A 22,249-nucleotide genomic window follows, 5' to 3' on the forward strand; every position below is an offset into this window, starting at 1 on the left:
AAGAGAGGCACAGTGAAAATCACGACCAGAAAAGAAGCTGCTGGTCTCACACAATCATATTGCTCTTTTAAGGTTGTCAAATGTGTCTCTCCATTGAGTGTCACCAATGGCAGTCATCACAGTTCCCTCCGTAATCGAGGTGTGCAGGCTCCGTGGTGGGATGCTTGGGGAGAAGCTGTTTCTTTGGAGGAACAGCTGCTGGGGCAACAAAACAAGCGGCACTGGCTTTCCTTTTTCTTCATGTTCGTTGTATACACCAGTGCTTCTACCAACAGCTGATGATGGTCGGACTTTGGCAGCCAGAGTAATGTGACTGGGCAGACTGATTTATACCAGCTGACGACAGATATTGCAGAATGGACGATTACTCGCATGAGGGTCTTGTATGACTAACCAGTAAATGTTACCGTGGCAGATTAAAGGAAGCTCACAAACGACGAGGATGGGATTCGAACCCACGCGTGCAGAGCACAATGGATTAGCAGTCCATCGCCTTAACCACTCGGCCACCTCGTCTGCTGCAGGTGCCTTTCCAGGGACCACCCAGCGTGTTAGCATGAAAAGCAGACAACATTGAATCAAGTTTCTCACCATGCACCCAGGGAAATGAGCTCAAATGGTGGAGCTTGTCGTGCGATGCCTGGTGGTATACATGCCAGCTTTCGGCAGCCACAGGAATCTGTCAGGGCAGGCAGCTTCAAGGTAACTCATCAGCGAGGAAGATGGATTTCAAAACCACAATGGAGTAGCAGTCCATTCATGACAGGTGGGGGATTGCAGGACTGAAAAAGGTTGTTGTCAAAAGCAGACAAAGTTGAAGGCAATTTGCCGCCATGCATTGTAACAATCAAGGGGAATTAGCTCAAATGGTAGAGTGCTCGCTTAGCATGCGAGAGGTAGCAGGATCGACGCCTGCGTTCTCCACAATGCTTTCAGTTGTCCTCTTCTGTTACTTACCTCGCTGGCTCGTACTGCTCTTTTAAAGGTGTCATGTGTTTCTCCATTGTGATACATAAATGGTCAGGGATGCCAGCTTCTGTCGGCTGCTGTGGAGCAAGAGCAGGACAGATAATAACTGGTGGTGATACATTATTGGTAGTCATTGAGGTTCCTCTACATGCCAGTCGTTGGTGCAAACAGGGGAATTAGCTCAAATGGTAGAACGACAGCGGCATCGAATCGCTGCATTCACCATACTCTTCGGTTGGAAAGAGGCACAGTGAAAATCAATGATTCAACTTTCAATCAATTTCATATCAAGAAAAAATCGATCACATCCAGGGCTCCTGCCTGAACAAAGACCAGTGTTGTGGACACTTTCTGGTGTTTTGAAGCAAGTTTATGGTGTAGGACACGACAATAAAATAAATTTCATTTGAGAGTAAAAGTCATAACAAACATTTTATGACCACACAGAGCTAGCCATGATCTGTATTCACAACCACAAACTAAGTCATTACATTCTATGCCACTAAGACGGTATCTGAGCTAATGAGGCAACTAGGTTTACTGCCTAAACATACATCTGAACACACACACACACACACACACACACACAACCACAGCTGGGTGTGTAATGTGCCAGATGCCGTTGGCTGAACACACAGTGGGCTGAATAGCAATGGAACCAACTTTAGCTCAGTGGCATTAGTGTAATTGATGGCACCCGTCCTGTCCAAAACTATATTTGAACACTGGGTTTTTTCTGGTGGCCCAGCAGGCCTGGGCACACTTCAGTCTCTGGAATCCACTCTTCACACAATGTGACGAATCGATACTAAAGAGTGAAAACACGGGGAGAGGTTGTTGAAGATGAATGCCCTGCATGCAGTTTATTGAAAAACTCTCACTGCATATCTGGATATGGAAGTCCTTAAATCTGAAATACTGTGTAACTGTGATTTCATCTGCAAAGTAGCCGGTGCCAGTCTATGCTTAATATGACTTTATGATATAAAGGGTTGATACACTGTTGCCCTGAATAAATCTTAGCCTGTATAGAAATAGTCGACAGCAACCTTAGTTTAACATGGGATCATCCTTATTAGCACTAAGCACAGGCTGGTGGTAATGGAGTTCGGTCATAAACCAAAGTATCTGATGCTAGATGAAAGTTATTACAATGCACCCTGAAGGGGGAGTCCACACAAAAAGTCAAAAATCAAAAACCACAATGGTTGACGACGTGACGCAATAGGGGAAAAGTCAGAGGATCAAAGTTTTTAAGATTCATCGTCTGGGAATCATTATCAGGTAACAGATTGAAGCTACTGCTGAACGGAAGACTGCCTGACAGTCTCCTGTTGTTTTTGTTTATCAGTCTGAAATGAATCTCAAACATCTGTTAAGATGAATTTCCAATGAGGCTGTAATACTCATTACACACCAGGAAAAAAAAGAAGAAGAAAAAATGCTATTCTTCCCAGCAGTCAGACTAAATGTTCGGCTCAGCCGTACTTTAAACTGTTAACACATGGCTTTTTAGGTATTTTAAAGTGTTGGATGAGAGTTGGATAAACAGAAATCATGAGCTATTTATGTAAATGAAAAGTGATCAAGATGCATCATCTGCACCAGATCTCACAGCAATCCAGCCCTTATTTGTCAAGACATCTCACAGTTAGTGGGTAATGGTTGTAATGTGGTAGTAAATATCGAGCGCACCTAAATGGCTCCTTAATTCGAGATTAGTCATACGCTTTAATGCGCTACATCAAAATGTAAATTAGAAGTCTATGAACTGATTATCAGCTCTCAGAAAAAAAGTTTAAAAATTAAAAAAATTCAGGTTTATTGGCTTGATGTGTTTGGAAGTCTGGGTAAAGAAGTTCTTCCATTTTACGCTGATTACTACTGAACCCATGTAAACAAGGCTATTACGATCTTGTTAAACATTTTATCAATCTGTGCGCACTGAGAGCCTGCACTACATTTCAGTCAAGCCCTTAATGGGGATGTGATAGACAGTGTCCAAAGCAAAATAGCTGTAGGCTCAAACTGAACTACACATAAGATAAGAAGCTGGTTGGAGAAACTTTTGTAATGACAGTTATTTTATGCACGCTTGTGTAATTTGAAGCATTTTAGCAACTTGAGGCACGCTGAGTTTTCCTGCTCGATATTCAAAGAGCGAGAGGAGCTCAGAGATCAGGAGGAAGATGTCGGGGGTTTGTGGGTGTGCGGGTAAAAGCGAGAGCATCTTAAAATGTCAGCGTAAAGAAGAGAAGCACAAAGACAGGGACAAAATACAGGAGGAAAAACAGCCTGGAGACCTGAGGATAAGTAGGAGGGAAGGAGAGTTTGAAAGATTTTGACAAAGAAGGAGAATTTAGATGCAAGGGGAAACGATGGAGTGCAGAACGGGGAGAAAGGAAAAGAACGTTAAAGGAGAGGGGAAGAAATATTCTATAGGAAAAACACAGGATGAAGCATGAACAGAAGAGACGTATGAACGGAGAGACTGAAACAGTAGACGACAAGACGGATGGATGGATGCTAAACAACAGTCTGGATCATAATGACATGATGCATTAGTGGGCCCCGTCCTCTTGACCTGACATTAGCGCTCACACACAAACAGGTTCACATCGCAAACATCCGTAGAGAGCACACAAACCTTTTTTTGTGTGTGTTTGTCTTTCTCTGAGTGTTTTCCATTTTAGCAACAAATCTCAAATGCTCTTTTTCATTTTCACACTATAATAGAAAAAGTATTTCAATATGCTGCTTTTCTCCTCGGTATCATAAACTCTCTATTTGGCGTAGGAGATGTAAATTGTATATGTGTGTGAAAGGTTTGTCTCTGCAGTTCGTGATGTCTTCTACCTGTTCTTCTGTGATGCACTGCTGGAATATAAATGGATGGATGGATTTTTCTTTCTTTGTAAAATGTTGACTCGGATTAAAAAATAAAGAATTATCAAAAGACGAGGAGCCACCGAGGCTTGAATGCTTTGAAGTGCACCTGATTAAATAACCCTTTCATCATTCTCAATGTGCAGTGAGGGGAGGACGGACAGACTTAAGGGGACATATTGACAGCATCAACCCGTGAAAACTGAGAAAGCTGTTGGCAAATCGCTCGGGTTGCTTTTGTGTGGCTTTCTGCTTAGAAGATTCCTTTTATGCTCAAAAGAAGCAAACCTGGGGTTTGGTGGCATCATGGCTGGACTGAAGAAGAGAGCGTTCACATCGGCTAAATCTAGAAAAGGCCAAGCGTTAATGTTTCCAGGTCGCTTCCAGTGTTCTTCCTGCTCTTTTGACACAGACTGTGGATGATAGCCAGCATCTGGAAGGAGGTGGGATGGGAACAGCTGAGCTATGTCACAGTGCCAAGCAGGAAAACAGAGACTGCGTGGTTCATGCATTCTCCGAGTGCTGGAAGTACAAGTTATTAAATAATGGATCATCATGGATAGATAGAAAATCAAAAGTCGAATTGTCAGGCAAGATGAAGAAAACCATCAACGCACGACGCTCGACATGAAACGAAGGTGCCCTGAACCAAGTAGTCCATGATCAGCATCTTCACACTCAAGCCTTGATGATACCCATCACGTGAATATTTTTCTGTTTCTGTTGTCCAACACTAAATAAATATAAAATAGTGATTAAACAGTATTCAACAAATGGACTGCATTGAATCCAAGGCCGGCTTTACCATCAGGAGCAGTTGGGAGTTCACATGAGGACAGGAGAAGACCAGGGATCAAACCAACCCACCTACTTTGCAATTAATGAGGCCGTTCTACATGCTGAACCACGGCTGCCACACTGCTGCTGCACACACACACACACCTGTTAACCCTTTAACAGCACCGATTGAGTTCTGCTTTCTGCAAAACTGCTTCCCAAGCTGACGTTTTCTGAGGCGTCCCCCTCGGTTCTGATTGTTTTGTTTGTTTTCAGGCTCGGTTTGCAGAAAGAGAAAGACACTGCTGGACGTACTGTTTGATTGACAGGTAAAGTATTTGAAGCACGAAAAACAATACAGCAAACTGTGCTAAGAAAAACCCTCGTGCAGCTCGGGCGGGTCGGAGCGCACACAGCTCGTCCTCATCCTGATGTTCTGACTCCATGTCTCTTGTTTCCTCCCCCTCCTCTCTCTCTCCTCCCCTCTTTCTCTCATTCCTCACTTGCTTTGTGTCTTATTTCACAGGCTGTGGTTGCCAAGGTAACTGACATTAATTCATACAGCCATCAATTCAGTGCTCGACTTATTACTACTTACCTCTGCAAGAGGTGGTGTGTCGAACGCTTACTCAGATGGCATCGTATGTGTGTGTGTGTGTGTGTGTGTGTGTACATGTAAATGTGTTTGTTTGTAGCTTTGTGAACCTTCATTAGTGTCTGGCTTCAGATTTATATTTGGAGTTGGGGGTTTCCCTTCAGTTTTCCCCGTGCAGACTTTCCAAGATGGTGTATGTCTTCAAACTGTTCAATGTGTGTGTGTGTGTCCATTTGGGATTTCATTGTTTCTGCAGACAAGAAAGAAAGTCCAAGACAAGAAGAGGAATAGGACACCGGAGACTCACCGTCAGGCAGTCACACACACACACACACACACACACTCTTAGAGCCAGGCCACTTCACCGCACTGTGAACATATGTAGAGTGATATGATCGAGCGCACACATACACATGTATGCAGAGTGAAGCCCCTTCATCTGTTCACCTCTCTCCTCCACACACACACACACACACACACACACACACACACACACACACACACCTGACTTCATTATCTGCGCTCTGCGATCAGGATGTCAGCAGCAGCAACCATGGTAACAAGTAGAGAGAGAGAGAGAGAGAGAGAGGGAGAGAGTGGAGATTCACAGCCACTTCACACCAACGCATCATTAATGTCATTTAACTCGCCCCTCGGTGACACTTTCTATCTCTCCGTCTGTTTTCTTCTCTCGCTCCCCGTCTCTCTTCCCACTTTCTTCTCACCCCTCGTCCTCCCCCTCCTGCACCTCCTGCTCCCGTGATTCGCTTTTCGTTCACCCATCTGTCTCTTTCTCCCTCCCTCCCTCCCTCTCTCCCTCTCTCTCAGTCAGGTTTTCATACAGAGCTTTGCTGATGACTCACAATACCTGGTTACTTTCCAGTTTGTGTGTGTGTGTGTGTGTGTGTGTGTGTGTGTGTGTGTGTGTGTGCATTTGTGTATGCTGAGCCATATCTTCCCTCGCTGCATTGCAACACAGCTGCAGTGTGTGCAGCTGTGTAGTGGAGTCACTGTGAGGGCTAATCACTGACATTTCTACTTATTTGTTTTACTTTGTGCATGAGCAACACATTGGTATGGGCAACAAGCGGCTGGGAAAGGGTCCTCTCATCAGAAATGAATGAGCTTCCCTTCAGCCTTGTACGTGGAATCTCTAAATCACATATTTTATGCGTTTCACTACATTCCTGCTGACCTTCTGCACTGACTGAATAACTAATTTTGTACTTCAAACGTCGTTTCTGTGTTATGATATTTCATTAATTGGTAGGGCGGGAAAGTGGACGACAGAGTGTGAAAGTCTAATTGATATATTAGGATGTTAATAATCATCTATCTACATAAATTCTTGTGAAAACTGAGGATTATTTTTTTGGGGGCTGAAATCATGGCTCGAAAATCTGCTTTCATTTTCAAACTCTAGACAAGTTATTGTATTCCATTGGAGCGTCTGTGAAGTGCGTCAGTTTGAGGCTTTGAGGCCAATAAAATAAATCACTAGTCGCCTGGTTCTGTTGATCGCTACGCACAGATTGAGGTGAAAAATAATGTTACAGTGCCATCTTCTGGTCACAAGCGATACAGCAGGTTGCATTTACTGTGAGAGAGATGGGCGGTGAAACATACATGATACTTTACAGCCAGTGCAGTAGATATCAGGGGCGCTTCTAAAAATATAATGTAACCATCCGAACATATCATACTAAATGACAGTGGTGTGTGATGAACTGGGTGTCTCTCGACTCTCGAGGTCAGCTGGGATTGGCTGCACGACCCCGATGAGGTAAGCGGTTACAGAAAATGGATGATGATGATGTTCCATCCTGTAGTGTGCCTGTGTATCTGCCTGCTCTGGTTTTGCTTGTTTCAGTCCAACAATAATCAGCTTCTCCTGACCAATCATGTGGCATCTGACAAGGGGTTTGCCTTCTGCTGCGTGGTACGGCTCAGCTCATCTTAATTTGACTCGACTTACTTCGAACTGCTTAGGTTTTTCATTGGCAAAAGTCATGGTACTTTTTACAGTATTACCTTGGTTGAGCTTCCAACCAAGTTGAGCTGATATATAAAGCTGTGAAGGACTGATGTCTTTTATCTTGCTGTCTTTTCTGAAACAAAGTCTGTTTTCTCGCAGTCACAAACAGTACTTCATCAAGAATGGCAAAGAACACCATGCCTTCATTATCCTCCATCGTTTTATGCTGCAATGCTATGACAGTCAGCTGAGAGGTTTATTGCTGACTCTAAACTGGCCGTAGGTGTGAATGGTTGTTTGTCTCTGGGTAACTTATCCAGGGTGTACCCCGCCTATACCCAATGCCAGCTGAGATAGACTCAAGCCACCTGACAGCGATAAGAAGTTAGGGGAAATGGTAACCATTTCGTCCCCTGGAGGTGTTGTCAGTAGGGTCCTAATAGCTTTATTCTCCTCTTTCTGTGTCCTGAATATGTTTAATACAATAAAATTTATTCAGGTTTCATAAGAAAAAAAAAAACAACCAACCAATGTCCTGCTGCTGTGAACCTGGAAAGGAAGCACATCACTTTTTTAAACTTTCAGCAGGCACAATGAATGCTCCAGTGTGTCTTCAGAAAACGGGGTACAAGCCACAAGGCCAGCCGCATCGGTGTCAGACATAAACCTGAAAGGTTTCGCACCACTTAGTTCTGAAATCTCTACAAAGCCATTTTTTCCTGCTAGGACCCCAAAACCATGAGAGGTTTTCTCCATTATACAGCATCACATCAGCGCAGCACTGAATGCATTGTACCTGTAATTCAAAGAGGAACATGGTGTTATTTATCACCTGCAGGGGAGTGGACAAATTTCAGCCTTCGGGAAACAGAATAAAAGAGATTACTTGACTCTTAAATGCAAATGCAATGCCCTATTGTGTGTCTATATATATATAAATCTGCACAATATTGTTAAAAATATGGTTACACATGCCTCTAGTCTCTATGTTATGCATATATATTAGATGCAGAAGACTTTATCTGTGGCTGAGCCATTACAAACCTCACAAACCTCAGAGTAGACTGAAGAAATTATTTGTCCGACATCAAGTCACCTCTCCTAACAAAGCATATAACATCTCATCATGCATGTACAGTACATGTATGGATGCACATATGAACATATCTCCTATATCTCCCATACTTATTCTTTTGAGAATGATAGAAAGAAACATAGAAGCAAGGAGAGGAAGGAGAGAAGGAAGTGAGAAAAAAAGAGTGGCAGCATCCAGACACAACATGATTTCCTTCTCCCTTATGTATTGTTGTTGTAACTCCCTCCTCTGAAATCTTGAATTCCCCTCGCAGGCCTGGAATCAAATCTCCCTCAAGCCTTTAGCTAGTCTGTCTTCATGTCTGCGTTCTCAAGAATAAATAAAACACAACATGAGTTCATGTTATTCCTTCGGGCCGTGGATTTTGATTTGTCATATAAGACCGTTTTATATTTAGAAACATGTGGAAGCCGAGGCTTCTGTTGATCTTCAGAAGAAGAGAGTACTGGTGGCCCGGCTTGCTCTAAAAGGAACAAAGGCTTTTATTCCACTGCTAAGTTTGAAGCCTGAAGCTGCAGAAAAGTTTTCAGTTCTCTAAGACTTGTTCACAGTTGCATATCTTGACAGTACAGTGTGCTGGAATGAGTTTTTACATAGCAAACAGGCAGACAAACTTGTAGTCGTATTGTACTCAGTGATTCTGTGTTGGTATTGGTTTAAAGCTGCTATAATGGATCAAATAACTATCTAAAAGGTGTCAAAAAGTGTTTCAGCTCATTGTTTTGCTTCTGAAGCTCACACTGTGGAGGCTCTGGCCATTGCCATCTTGACAGTCCAGGCGAATTGCTGTCTAACGGTAGATCGGTATCAATTTGATTATGTGCACTTAGCCCGGCGATGTAGCAGCCACAACACGAGGGAAAGTCTGGTCTGTCAATCATCCTCGATGTATGCGTGTGTGTGTGCTGCCTTTATGTTCACAGGCAACAGGGCGTATCATATTATGCTGACAGCAAGTAAAGTACCAAACCATTGATTCAACATTGTGTTATTGTCATCAAAGAGGTGAAACCCTCGGTCAGTGTCTTGACAAAGGAAGCTTATACTTCTCTACAGATGAGGTGGGTAATCTCTACTCAGATACACAACTTGTTTCTCTTCCTCTTCAGGCAAAACACAAAAACGAAACTAATCAGGGATTTACCAACTTGTCTAAGAACATGAAAAAGAAATGTTACTTATCTTATTATGACCTAAACATCCCCCACTGAAACAAATATATCTATTTATTATGAAATGAAATTATGGAAATATGTTTTGGAGGCTTTTAAGAAAAATCTTTTAAAGTGTTTATTGTGTGTTATCCTAACATTTCTGGTGGTGGTCGAACTATAACCGAAGAGAGAGACACATGCTTCATTCTCAAATATTAAACAGTTACAAGGAAGTCATTGGCGATATTTCATATGACTGCCGTGGAAGCCTGGTGAATTATAATTCTCTGCACTCCGTGACCTCAAATAAGATGGAGATTGGGTTTTGTTTGTACAAGCAGATTGTATAGAAGCGTCTCTCACCAGTTCCATTTTTCCAGATGGATGATCCTCATGAAGTAGATCTTTCTGAAGAAAGAGAGAGAAGACATTGCTGCACTTGATTAAAATACTGGATAAACAAAGAACTGATGGATCTTTTCTCCAGGTAAGTCTGCATCAGTGAAGGAAATCCCCTCGCTGATGCCCAGGATGGGTCTTGAGGAAGTTTTTGATAATGAGAAATAATCAACAGCTATTCTTGAAAAACCTCTGGCTCAGACAGAACACACATCTCTCTACGAGTCTATGCAAACGAGGAAGCTTGTCATTTGTGATCTTAAGGCTGCACTCGCAGAAGAAGTGGAATCTCTGGCATCGGAGATCAAACGTAGTGGCGAAGTTAACAAGCAACTCAAGAGGAGTTTAGCACCTCTGAGAGGACCACATCATTGAGATTCAAGGGGCGACACACAGAAAAAACGCCTCCGAGGTCAAGGTACAGAAACCTCAGCTGCTCTTGCAATAGACGAAGACAAATCACACGTCTGCACACCACTGTGATCAAACCATGAGAGAGACTCCAGAAGGAGACTAAGCTCGGGTCAGCTCTGATGACACAGATGCAGACTCTCAGAGAGAGCAGCAGAGCTAAAGATGAGCTTCTGGCTTTGATAGACCAAAGAATCAATGAGCTGAGGTCTCACACTCTCTGAGACACACCAAACATAAAGTTGACACATGTATATATTTACTTTGTGACAGAAGATGACTGTCGTAACAAGAACTTGCCCTGCAAGATCACAAAATACAAACATATTTAGTATTACTGGAAAGAAGAAGATTTCCGAGTCAATGAAAACGTACAGGTTAACAGATATCGATATTATAATCCACATAAAGACAACTCTGATCAGTCAACAAGATAAATATAAAGATAAATAACGATCAATAACGATAAATAATTATTTGTTTGACTGAGTCTAGTTTAACAGCACCTAGCTGTCCAATGAGCTCCAGACATTACGGATAGATAACGAGATCAGCCTTCGTCATTTGGACAAAAAAAACGACCTTTTGTCTTTCTCAAGATAATTTATCTTGTCATCACGGGAAAATGACCTCTGCTACCTCAAGATAACAAGTAATTAACTCGTGATCGTGAGACAACAGAGAAAATAATTGCAGGGCCCTTTTTTTTTACCTTCAACTGCAGTATTTCTTTTTAAAATAAAACAGTACATACAAAAATATACAGATATACAAATGCAGCTGTTGTGTTTACTGCACTTTATTTTGGATTTAAAGACACCGTTTCTCTTCGGCCATCCTGACAACATTTTTAAAATTCGTACAGACCCTTGTATCAGTATTCAAAGATGAAGATATGAAGTAAAACCCTACTTGACCCACCTTTATCAGAGAAATAAAGCTGCAGTTCCCAATTCAAACACTAGATGTCACATAAACTGCAGAACAGTTTATATGAAGACAGACTGAATTTGAAGATTAGTCCAAAGCTCAACTATGACTAAATTATTAACTATGACTAAGTCTCCCTTCAAACTGTTTTTGTTAACATGATATGTGACTTGTTTGTTTGGACAGCAGAGGATCTGTTCGGGCTTTGCCGAGCATGACATCAACATTAAATGAACTCTAAGAGAAGATTGTGACCTACTGAAGGATATTTTTAAAGCTTTTTGTTTCTCAAAGCATTTGAAGAACTCATGTGAAAGGGAATAGAAAGCAGAGCAGGGACTTTCTGAGATGAGTCTGAATGTTAGTGGTCCACGAGATTAAAGCAGAGGAACAGGAGGGAGGAGGGGAAAGAAGACACAGCCTGTGAAAAGAGAGCAAGATATAGTAGATACACCATACTAAAAGGCAGACTGTTTACTACTACGAGTAACGGCATGTGGTTAGCAGTTGTCAAGGCGACTGGCCAGCTATCCACAGAGGCCTTCGAAACAAACAGGAAGTAGAGTGAGAACTGAGAACAGCAACTGAAACTGAAACAGCAGTTAGTGTTCTGGTTTAAACTGAATGGATCGTGCCCGAGTGAAACAAAGAGACATCTGCTCTGACACAAAACTAAAACCACACACACACAAACCCTTCTCGGTGCTCCCGTGCAGTCATTACATGCACGGACTTGCATATGTCAGCAGCAAATTGTTTTATTTCTTATCAAACCTGGAACTCTGACTCAGTTTTTTCCAGTAAAGGCAACACATGTGCTTGGCATGTTGGGACAGCAACAGATTAGAAAAGTTTTTTTTTTTTTCCTGAGTATCTCATGAGCCGCATACAAAACTGGACTCTGATCTTTTATGAGTACACGAGATAAAAATGTGTCAGCATGATGAATTCCTTCTGCGTGTCATAAAAACATGTCAAACAGCTCAGGATAAATACAAAAACAAAAAGTCTTTATTGATTCACATGTAGTTTCCATAATGTACAGAGAACAAACAGTTGTGGCAAATCTCTTTGCTGCATTGCGTTAAGCTCTTTTTCGTCGAACTGAACGGTGATCTTGGCTTTTATGGTACGTGCCGAGCGAAACTCTGGGACACGCCTCGGTTCTACATAAAGCAAAGACGATAACGTTCACTGTTGACTTCTGGCTGCAACGACGTCCCTTTTTACACACACATGGACTTTTTGATGTCCGTATCATATTAACATGATCGTGGCCTTTGAGGCAAGGAAGGGTGTGAATGTTTGACCTCCGATCACTCAGATTAAACTTTTAGGATCAACTTCAGGCTTCGATATTTAAAAACAAACTTTTTATTTGAATTCAATACATTTGCACTGGTGGCAAAGACCTGATATAGATCATGTTTATATGCCAAGCACGTTTAAGTCTCACAAATAATTCAACAGCATCTGATTTGATCAATGCAACAACAGTTTTTTGTGTTTTTTTTTTGTTCTGTCAACTGTTTATTTCTCAATATCGCACTCAGACACTGTGACATTGCTGAAGATTAAAAAAAAAAAAGAAAAAAGGCTCACAAAGACAAATGCGTAGTTTAAAAAAGAAAAAAAAAGCAGGTGTTTGTGGTGCTGTCAGCATACGTTGCTTTAAATATTGCCTGTGTATCATAGTCTGTTGAGAACTGTCACGATGTGTAAACCACACACACGAAAAGAAGCGATTTCAGTATGCGAAGCGATAAAACAAAACAAAAAAAAAGGCACATGTAGGAAACATTTTGGTAAAGCGATGCCTATTTGTCACCCAGACTCCTTTGATTCAGCGAGAATCTTAAATAAATTCACCATGATGGTCCAGTGTAAATCTCTTTAGTGCTTTGGTTCACAAAAATCATGGAAGATTTCCTATTCTGTTTTTTTTTTTTTCTGTTTGCTAAAGGCCGGCTGGGACTTCAGCCTGCTCGCTGCTCACACGAGGAGCTTTCTCATAGTTCATAAGTGAGGAGCCATAAAAATCCACAGGGAACCTAATATGAACATTTCATATTGTGGTACTTTTAGAGTCAATTATATTATGCTGAATAATAATAAAAACCACTGAGCTTATGTTGAATTTGCTGCCACAGTTTGTCACTCTGTGCTCAGATTTACACTTCAAGAACAACGATTTCGTGTTTAAGACGTCAGGATTAAGGCTAGTGGCTGCTGTTTATCGAAATAAAAAAAAGCGAGGAAGAATGGAGAGGTGCACGCGATGACAAAACAGAGGAAAGTCAGCTGGGAAAAAAATTCTTGGAGCCAAGAGATTTACAAGTGTGGCTGAAACACAAACAGAGCTCGGCGTCCTCTGGGAAGACTTTCCTATTCTGTGTTGCCGTGGCAGGATATCGACAGAAATGTGCAGCACTGACTGCAGATTCACTTCCCTAAAGGTGATTTAAGTTAACGAGGTCAGGACTCTCCCCTCTCTGCGTAGACATATGACCACTTCTCCATTCCTCCGTGCTCCACACACTCGAAAAGGCTGCCTGCCGGGGGCACAACACAATTCCTGAAAGCTACCTGCATGTGTCATCGCAGGCTTGTTTAGTTTGAATCCAGCCGCACTCTATCAAAAAGGCACACATCTTCAATAAGGCTTTTTCTCTCCCTCTCTCTCTCACACACACATACACATATATACACACACACATATACACACACACACACCAGTGCTGTCCATAAGGTGCAGAGAAGCGGCTTGCAGGCACAAATACATATGAGCTATGTACATTATCAACACGAGGAGGCAGGAGAGAGGAGGACGAGACACGAATACAATGTTCACAGTCTGTCGGTCTGTCTGTCAGTGAGTCATTCTTTCTGTCTGTTCATCCGTCTGTGTGTGTGGCGGGTACATTGTCCTGAGGTGTCCAGACGAGACAGACAGACAGACGCACGCACGCGGGCTGCGTTTTCCCCACTGCAGGGCTTCGTATCGACTCTATCGCGACAAAGCGACGCGCCTTTGATTCTTTTTGCAACTTGCTGCTTTTTGCCAACACGGATGTCGTTATGTGGACTGTTTTTGTGCTCACGGTTTGATTATTAAAAACAAAAACTAGATTCTAGGAAAAAAACAAAACAATCTTTGCTTCCAACCATGTGTCCCGGCATTCGGCGGCGATGCTTCGTGCTAACACTCGAGCTCATGCCGTTTGGAGATGAGGCAGGTGAGCGTCTCGAAAACTTCATGGTGAATCGTCTTAAACAATGTGTGACCAAGTCTGGCAGTTTTATGAATGAGATCTGATAAATCATCGTGTGTTTCATACACGAAATACAAAAGTGACTCCCTCGTGTACAGCTTAAAACCACAACGATGTGGATGGAAACGAGGACACAGCTAGGAAATACTGAGTCAAAGATGATTCATATACATATATATATTTTCAATTCATCGACTGGTTGTGCATTAAAAACAAAGACATTCCCACAACTAAAAGCTTTTTTCTCCTTCGTCCGATAAAAGTGGTGAATTTGGCAGGGTTGCATGATAAAGTGTTAGCACTAAGCAGCAGACAAACAAATCTACCGGTGACACATGGATGACTGTGGCGTCTACACGCCCATATGTAGTCCAAAAACAGATGTGGACATGTGGTCATGCGTGCACATTGACTCCACGTGTTGTCTGATCCATGTTGTCATGCATTTTAAACTGCACATGTTCGGCAAGACGATGGAATTGTCTTGCAGACCTTTGCAGGCGGAGAAATAATAAACTTCTCGTAAGGCGTGCCAACTTGTGGACATGTGAAGCCAATTTAGGCTAATTTAGATGACAACAGCAGCATTTTCTCTCGTGGCCCAGACAGAAGCTACAATAAAAAAATCAAAGTTTTTATGAAGCGCGTCCTCTTTAGGCTTCACGCGGCACTGATGGAGAAAACAACCTGTCATTCCGATGCCCTGGAAGCAGTGTGGACACTCCCTCGTCTAAGGGTTAGAGGTCAGGAGGAGGTGACGTCAGATGTTTTCATAATGACGCTGGCGCGCATTTCGTGAGTCTGGCTGGCGGCCGCCGACGTGATAGAGTTCTGGCTGTGTGCCGGCGCCCAGCCGTCGCTGTGGTAGCTGATGAGCGGGGCCGGGTCCCGCGTGCTGGTCACCCTGAAGTTGGCCTTGTTGGCGGTGACGAACGTGGCCATGCCGGGGAGAGAACATGAGGAAACCCTGAGAACTGATGCGCTGCCCCGCGTCCAGACGCCCTGTCGGGGTTGAGACGAGAAAAAGAAGAAGAGGAAGGTGACATATCTGCATGAACAACAAAAAAAAAACATTACTTCTGACGTACGTTGTGGTGGAACTGGGCCGAATTATGTGAAAAGCACCACCGCAAAATCATAGAGCTGAATCAACACCTCTGTGATAATGTCAGAATAGCTGTGTCACATTTGTAATCAACTAATACTAAAACAATACAGTTAAGAACAAGAACAATGCACTCATATGACGGATAAGAGGGGAGATAGAGTGTGTGTGTGTGTGTGTGTGTGTTCACTGTGGGTACAATGTACTACAAAGAACAACCTCAGATGAAACTGTTAATGTTTTACACCACAGTTCCTGACAAGGCCCTCCCTTTTCTCAGTCTCTCGCAACATTACAGGAAGGAACACACACACACACACACACACACACACACACACACACACACAGCTTCTGCAGTAATGTTGAAACAGGTAAAAACCTGTTTATCTGAAGACCGGAGCGGTTAATAATTCATTCATCACTCTCTCTCCTCTGGAAGTGTTGCGTTCTGCGGGTAGACTCACCTCTTTCGTGGTTTCTGTGTCGCTGTCCGTGTCGCTGCCTGCAGACAGAGAGAGAGAAATGACACAGTTTTGCAATAAGTCTTCCTCAGATGGAGAGCAAAGGCAGTCGGAGAAAAGAGGAAGAGTTCAGTCAAACTTTGATTTTTAATTTTTTTTTAAACCACGAGCAGAAAAGAAACAGTTTAAACAAACATCAGGTGCACGAATGGAAGTACACGTTAAAAGAGATAACGTCGGTGATGACAGGAGGTGAAAAGAGGGGAACAAAGAGAGGTGGAATGATCACAACTGTAAACTGGTAGAGCAGACTCTGCCTGAATGACTGGTTGGGAGAGAGAGAGAGAGAGAAGATGCACGCTCACCGGAGAGGTCAGATAACGATTACGGCGAGGTGAAAAACTGACGGTGTTTAGTCACGTATGAATTCATCGCCATGTTTAGTCTGCGCCTTGACGCTTTCCATCACCTCGACGATGGAAGTACTTTTCATATCGCTGAGCCTGTTTGAGTCTGAATAAATCCCCTTTCTTTATTTTACATTTAATAGTAGCAAAGCTCCAAAAACAGCCTGAACGAGTCCGCGTTGTTTCCCAACTTCAGATAAGATCCGTTATTATGTAATGACAGATATGAAGAGTTGATTAGGGTCAACGTCTGAACCGCACTTGTGTCTTTTGCTTGGCTGTTCAAAACAAACCTCGGTTGATCCAAAACCATAAGAAAGCTTCGACAGGCGGATGTCTGTATTTTAACCACGACTTTTACTCTTTGTGGTCAAAACTGTGGTTCTGGGTGACGTCCACGGCCGCGTCAAACAACCTCTTTACACTTAGCGTGGCTAACGCGTGATGTGACGTGTGTGTGTGTGTGTGTGTGTGTTATCTCACCGCAGCACGAAGACACCGGCGAGATCTGGAGCGGGTACGAGTGTGAGGAGCTAACGGTCTGCTCTTCGTTCTCGGTGGTCACTTCGATCGTCTGACAGACGAACGGCAGCTGCTCGTTGGTGATCACGTGGCCGTCGACTGAACCGTGGATGGCTGCGAGCGGACAGAGACAGGAGATGAGATGTGACACTCGAATGCAGTAATTCAGTATTTATGCCGTCAAACTGGCTGCATGGCAAAGCGTTTAACTGAAATTAAATTAAAACCAGCGTAGGAAAACAGTCAGCAGATACAACATGTCAACTGCCACAAACATTAGAAAGTCTCTATCAGTGCACTCTGTCACAGTGAAGCGCAGCAGAGGCCGGACCCAAACTAGTTACAAGCTAATAAAAACAAAAAGCGTTGTTCTACCTGAGATGCTGTCCGTCACCGTGAACTCCGTGGTTTCCTGCTTCACATCCTGTTTGGTGTAGTCAACAGGTCGACCGTGAGCATCAGCATGCGACTTTGACTGGAAAAAAAAAAAGAAAGAAAGTTTGTTAAAGTTCATCTATATCCAGCAGAAAACATTTAATTCAGAGTCTGTTCATACACACCAATACTTTGTTTAACATAATGAGTTCTCACTGTGACCGACTCTGAGAAGAGAGCCGGGGATGTCGTGACCTTAGCGAGCTTTATAAACAACTTATTCCAACTAAGAGCAGATCAGGATGCAATAGTGATATCAGAAGCATTTCAGGTATGTAAACACACAAATGAAACTAAACAAAAGATCAACACACTTAACACACAGCATAGATGAGTTCCAGTTCAGCCTGTTTAAACAGTTGGAGAGATGGTTGCACTTTGTATTAGTTAATAAAAAAAGATACTGTATGTTTTTTTGATTATATTTCCATGTTTGTGCGTTTTTTTTTCTTCTGCGGAGAGACAGGACCAAACAGAGGAAGGAGGGTTTGGTTACTTACACGTACTCTGGCAAACAAACGTGTGTGTCATGTGGCAACTGGAGCCAGGAGTTGATTGTTCATGTTAAAATACTCTGGATGTGCGCCAGGTCACTATTGAGAAATGTTGCTCTGTTTTTTTGGTGAGAAAAACTCTCAGGAAATATTTCTGCGATGCTTCACATGTTACCAAACTAGCCAGGAGGAGCAGTAATTGCGAGGTCTGTGTGAGAAATCGGAGACGAGCTCTTCTTTTCGTGGTGTTATTATTTCCCCATCATGCTACCGTTCTTGTGACGGTTTCGTATGGAAAATGTTTTTCATCTTGTTTCTTTACCTCTTTGTTTCCCCTCGGCCTCCCCTCCTTGTCTTTCTTCTTTCCTATTCGGACACGCAGACAGAAACACGCCGTTCAGAAATGGATTGAGCGTCTTTACACAGTAAATATGGAATTATAAGTGAATCCAGAATAATCAGGGCGAGCACACACGGTTTAGGATCAGCGCTCACCTTTCTTCATGTTCCTCTCTGCAGCGGAGAGCATCTTATACACCCTGAAGGCGTTCGTTCCCTTTTTCATGCTTTTGTCCTTCACCTCCTCGATGTCCGGCAGGCTGTTCATGGCACAGCGGAAATTTGCCTTCCACGTCTTTGGATCCGGACGGTCTATACCTGGCTGGTATTTACCTAGAAACACACACACACAAAATTGACCACGTTATCGTTTATCTATAACTACAGAGGACCCACGTCACAAAAATCCCCATCACTTCCTCTGCAAATTAATCAGTCAGTTATGATTTTAATCATATATTTGATTTGCATTTGCCCACTGAACGACATAATATGATTTTTTTGTTATGTACACTTGTTGGGTATGACTCAGCATAGACAGACTTTGATGTTTAAAGCCTGTTACACCTTTTTCAAATGGGAAAAGTTCCACACAAAAAGCGATTTAGCTAAACAACAGTTCATATTATCAAACTGCTTTCTTCTTTACTTGAAAATGTATACGCATATTCAGCTCTGTGAACAACAAACAAGCAATTTTTCGTTATATAAAGACACTTGATGCTGAAAAATCAGTTGAGTTATTGCTAGGGAGTATTGATAATTTCAATCAGCTGCGTTTGGACACTTCAGCTGATGAACTGGTTGATTTCAGAGGGCTGAGAATAAAGTCAAATTTCCAAAAGACAATTTCTGGATTCAAAAAGTGAATTTAAAATATCAGGAGGTGCCGTTTCTTCTTTTCATTTTCATATTTGGGATATCTTTCTGACACTGGGGATGTCCTTCGGGCAAGAATCGAGCTGGTGTTCACTGATACAGCAAGGCGTCACTGGATTCAGACCTGCCGTGTGCATCCTAACAAAGGCACCTCACAGGAAGCTTCCTGTGACTCTATCTGAATCGGACACACGACGTTTCTCGTTTTTATTTCTCATGTACAAATGTGCCACAAAATCAAAAGTTTCTTTAGATTTGAGAACCGCTGTGGTATCTGGTAACGTCATGAAAACGAAAAACCACTGAAAAGCAGAAGCGGCTAGTGCACGGTGTAAAATCTGTGTCTTACCAGTGTGTATGGCCCATCTCATGAAGAGCGGGGCGTCCTTCTCCAGGTCCCAGCCATGACGGGCGGCGTGCATCCACGGAATCTGGAAGATCCTCTTTTCCTAGAAGTGTTTACGTTCTTGTCAGCTCGTGAAATATAATAGTTAGAGTGCATGTGTGTGTGAATCAGTGTACACTTACTTTGTTAACCCATCTGAGTCCTGGTATCTGACAGGAATCGATCTGTTCCTCAAGCCATGGTCGCATCCTCATTCTCTCCACTGGCATTTTGTCCTACGAGCACACAAACATACAAACACACAGTTTTACGTCACGGTGACAATTTCACCTGTAATTAGTAAAGACAACAACACGAACACAAAAGCATGTGGCCGATGTGAGAGGAAGTAATAACTTAAGATTATTTTGCAGACAAACAATCATCCTTTGTGAGCAAAACAAAGGCCGCTGAATCCGTTTCTGTCCGTGATTGCCGAGATAAAATTCCGGCCCAAGTTCACAGTTTCGCTTGACGAGTTTATGTGACGAGCGCTATAAAACACAGTTCACGGGAGAAACTGTGAAATCACGTCGTGTGAAATCAATCTTAGAGATATGAGAGAGAGAGAGAGAAGAGGAGATAACAAAAACATGGTGCGTTTGTTTTTGCTTAATGCAAAGTGCGGTCCTCGCCCACCCCACACCCCGACGCACCCCGACCCGAGCGGACCCACTTTGATTTAAGAGCCGGGTTATGATGTGATCAAAGTCCGGTGGACCAGATCACAGCCACAGAGCCTGACACTCCCCGGGGTGCACGGCACAGCGAGCCAACACACTCTTGACTCCTGACGAGAGAGAGAGAGTGTGTGTGTGTGTGTGTGTGCGAGCTCAAACAGGTCAAACAGGGTGACATGGCACGGCTTCAAATACTAAATAATATCTCTTATGAGACGCAAGGGTTGAAACTTCCAGCTGCATCCTGCTTACTGCTCGGTGTAACACTGTACGCAGGTTACATTACTATGTCCAAAATACTTTTTTTTTTGTTTTTAAAAAGGCGGCAGTACAAATAATACATCGTTTGGCATGAGAATATGTTGAATCATAAGTTTGTATGAGAAAAAAGGTACGAAAATCATGCAGGGAGTTAATTAAACTAGTGTTGTAACTCACAACAGTGTGTGGCAATGTTGTTTTTCGTCCGATTGCACAATAAGGGACATTTATTGTCCTTGTTTATACATAAAAATTCCAAAAAGTAGTAAAGCTGCATGACTTTTATGGATATGAACAACTTTTTTCTGCACCTGCATGACCAAAATCTGCACACACGCTGTCATAAATCATATTAAGTTATAAAGTAATAAAGTACACATAAAGCTGCAAAAGAGGGCCTGAATGCAGCATGAAGTGCATTATATTAACACGCACACACACACAGTCTGCACACACACAATGATATAAATCATATTATTAAGTTAAAGTCATAAAGTGACAACCACTCAAACACGTTTATAAGCTGCAAAACATCTAATAACATTATTTAAACGCAGTACTCTTATTTACTAACATATAAAATGAGGCCTGAATGCAGCATGGAGTACATTATATATAACACACACACACACACACACACAACCTCTGACTTTTTAAAAATGTTTCATTCCAGATTAAAGTTTGCAGCAACACGAGGGTCAAAGTGAAGTTACCCCGTGTTTGTTTGTTTGTTTGTTTGTTTGTCTTTGCAGACCCACACACACACACACACACACACACACACACACAGAACAACAACAACAACCCGAGCCAACAAAAGTGAAAATAAATGTGAACACACACCGCGGTCCTACTTTCACTTACACACAGACACCGGGGCGCAGGGAGCCGTCATGTCGTCCTGTAGGAAGTGTTAATATGCGGAAACCAAACGTTACCTGCTCAGCCCGGACGGCCTGTAGCTTCACGGTCCCTGCTGTCACAACAACACGCCGCGCGGACGAACTTCAGGACGAGTTGGGTTTAATTCGTGGGTTTTTAAAGCTTCGGGCCGCGCGGGGGGAAAGTGTCGCTCGTCGTTTTATTTCTGTTTCTGTGTCCAGACCGAAAGCAAAACAACGGCTGGCTCCAGGGGAAGTGGGGGCTCGCGCTGGAAATCCCCCTCCTTTGCCTCTCGTGCTCTCTCTCTCTCTCGCTCCCTTTCTCTCTCTCTCGCGCGCGCGCGCTCCGGGTTCTCGCTCTCTCTGTCTCGAGCGGCGTCGCGGAAGTCTCTTTAGGCCGCGTGCGCGCACAAGCAGTCACCACGAGGTCTCACTCTGCTCTGAATTCACGACACACGCTCCACATGCTGGATGTATGAACTGCATTCACTAGCAGCATGTGTGTCAACTTCATCTGCACTGCCTCTGATGATGCTGCAGTGTCTACACTGAATTTTAATTTATTTATTTTAAAAAAAGGTTTTTTAATTCAAAAGCACTTCTTATCGCTATTGTACTTCTTATTTCGATAACATTTAGGTGGACTGGTAGCTGGAGAGCTGCCAGTTCACCTCCTGGGCTCCTTGAGCAAGGCACCTCTCTCAGGGGGGCTGCCCATCACTCCACCATCTCTCTCCAAAACTGCATGTCTATGCCTTGTACTGCATGTGTGTATATCTGTGTTTAAAATGCATGTAAATAAATAGAGTGTAAAAAGAATTTAAAAATAAAGTATATCTTCTTCTTCTTCTTAATTTCTACGTTTTTAGATTTATAAATATCGTATAGTTTACTGTTTTTGGTTTTATTTAACTGTTATTTATACCCTGTGTATAT

The 22,249-nt window shown here is 42.8% G+C and overlaps 1 protein-coding gene and 1 non-coding gene across 3 annotated transcripts; both read right to left on the reverse strand.

The window, feature by feature from the left end:
- Positions 1-434: 434 nt before the first annotated feature.
- Positions 435-516, reverse strand: trnas-gcu (transfer RNA serine (anticodon GCU)). Its single transcript has one exon. It is a non-coding gene; the product is annotated as a tRNA-Ser (tRNA).
- Positions 517-12,180: 11,664 nt separating this feature from the next.
- On the reverse strand, positions 12,181-21,758 carry irf2 (interferon regulatory factor 2). 2 transcript variants are annotated; one of them, XM_019258363.2, is made up of 9 exons: positions 21,297-21,758; positions 19,635-19,727; positions 19,456-19,555; positions 18,384-18,560; positions 18,211-18,254; positions 17,335-17,434; positions 16,921-17,073; positions 16,034-16,071; positions 12,181-15,466 (listed from the first exon to the last, which is right to left on the reverse strand). In XM_019258363.2, exons 2-9 carry the CDS (start codon positions 19,719-19,721, stop codon positions 15,209-15,211), a joined length of 957 nt encoding a protein of 318 aa, XP_019113908.1. In that variant the 5' UTR covers positions 19,722-19,727; positions 21,297-21,758; the 3' UTR covers positions 12,181-15,208. The 2 variants fall into 2 exon arrangements, with proteins under 2 accessions (XP_019113908.1, XP_019113907.1); XM_019258362.2 differs by having other exon boundaries at positions 21,371-21,746.
- Positions 21,759-22,249: the final 491 nt, after the last annotated feature.

Source organism: Larimichthys crocea, chromosome I (assembly GCF_000972845.2).
Source record: "Larimichthys crocea isolate SSNF chromosome I, L_crocea_2.0, whole genome shotgun sequence".
NCBI lineage: Eukaryota > Metazoa > Chordata > Actinopteri > Sciaenidae > Larimichthys > Larimichthys crocea.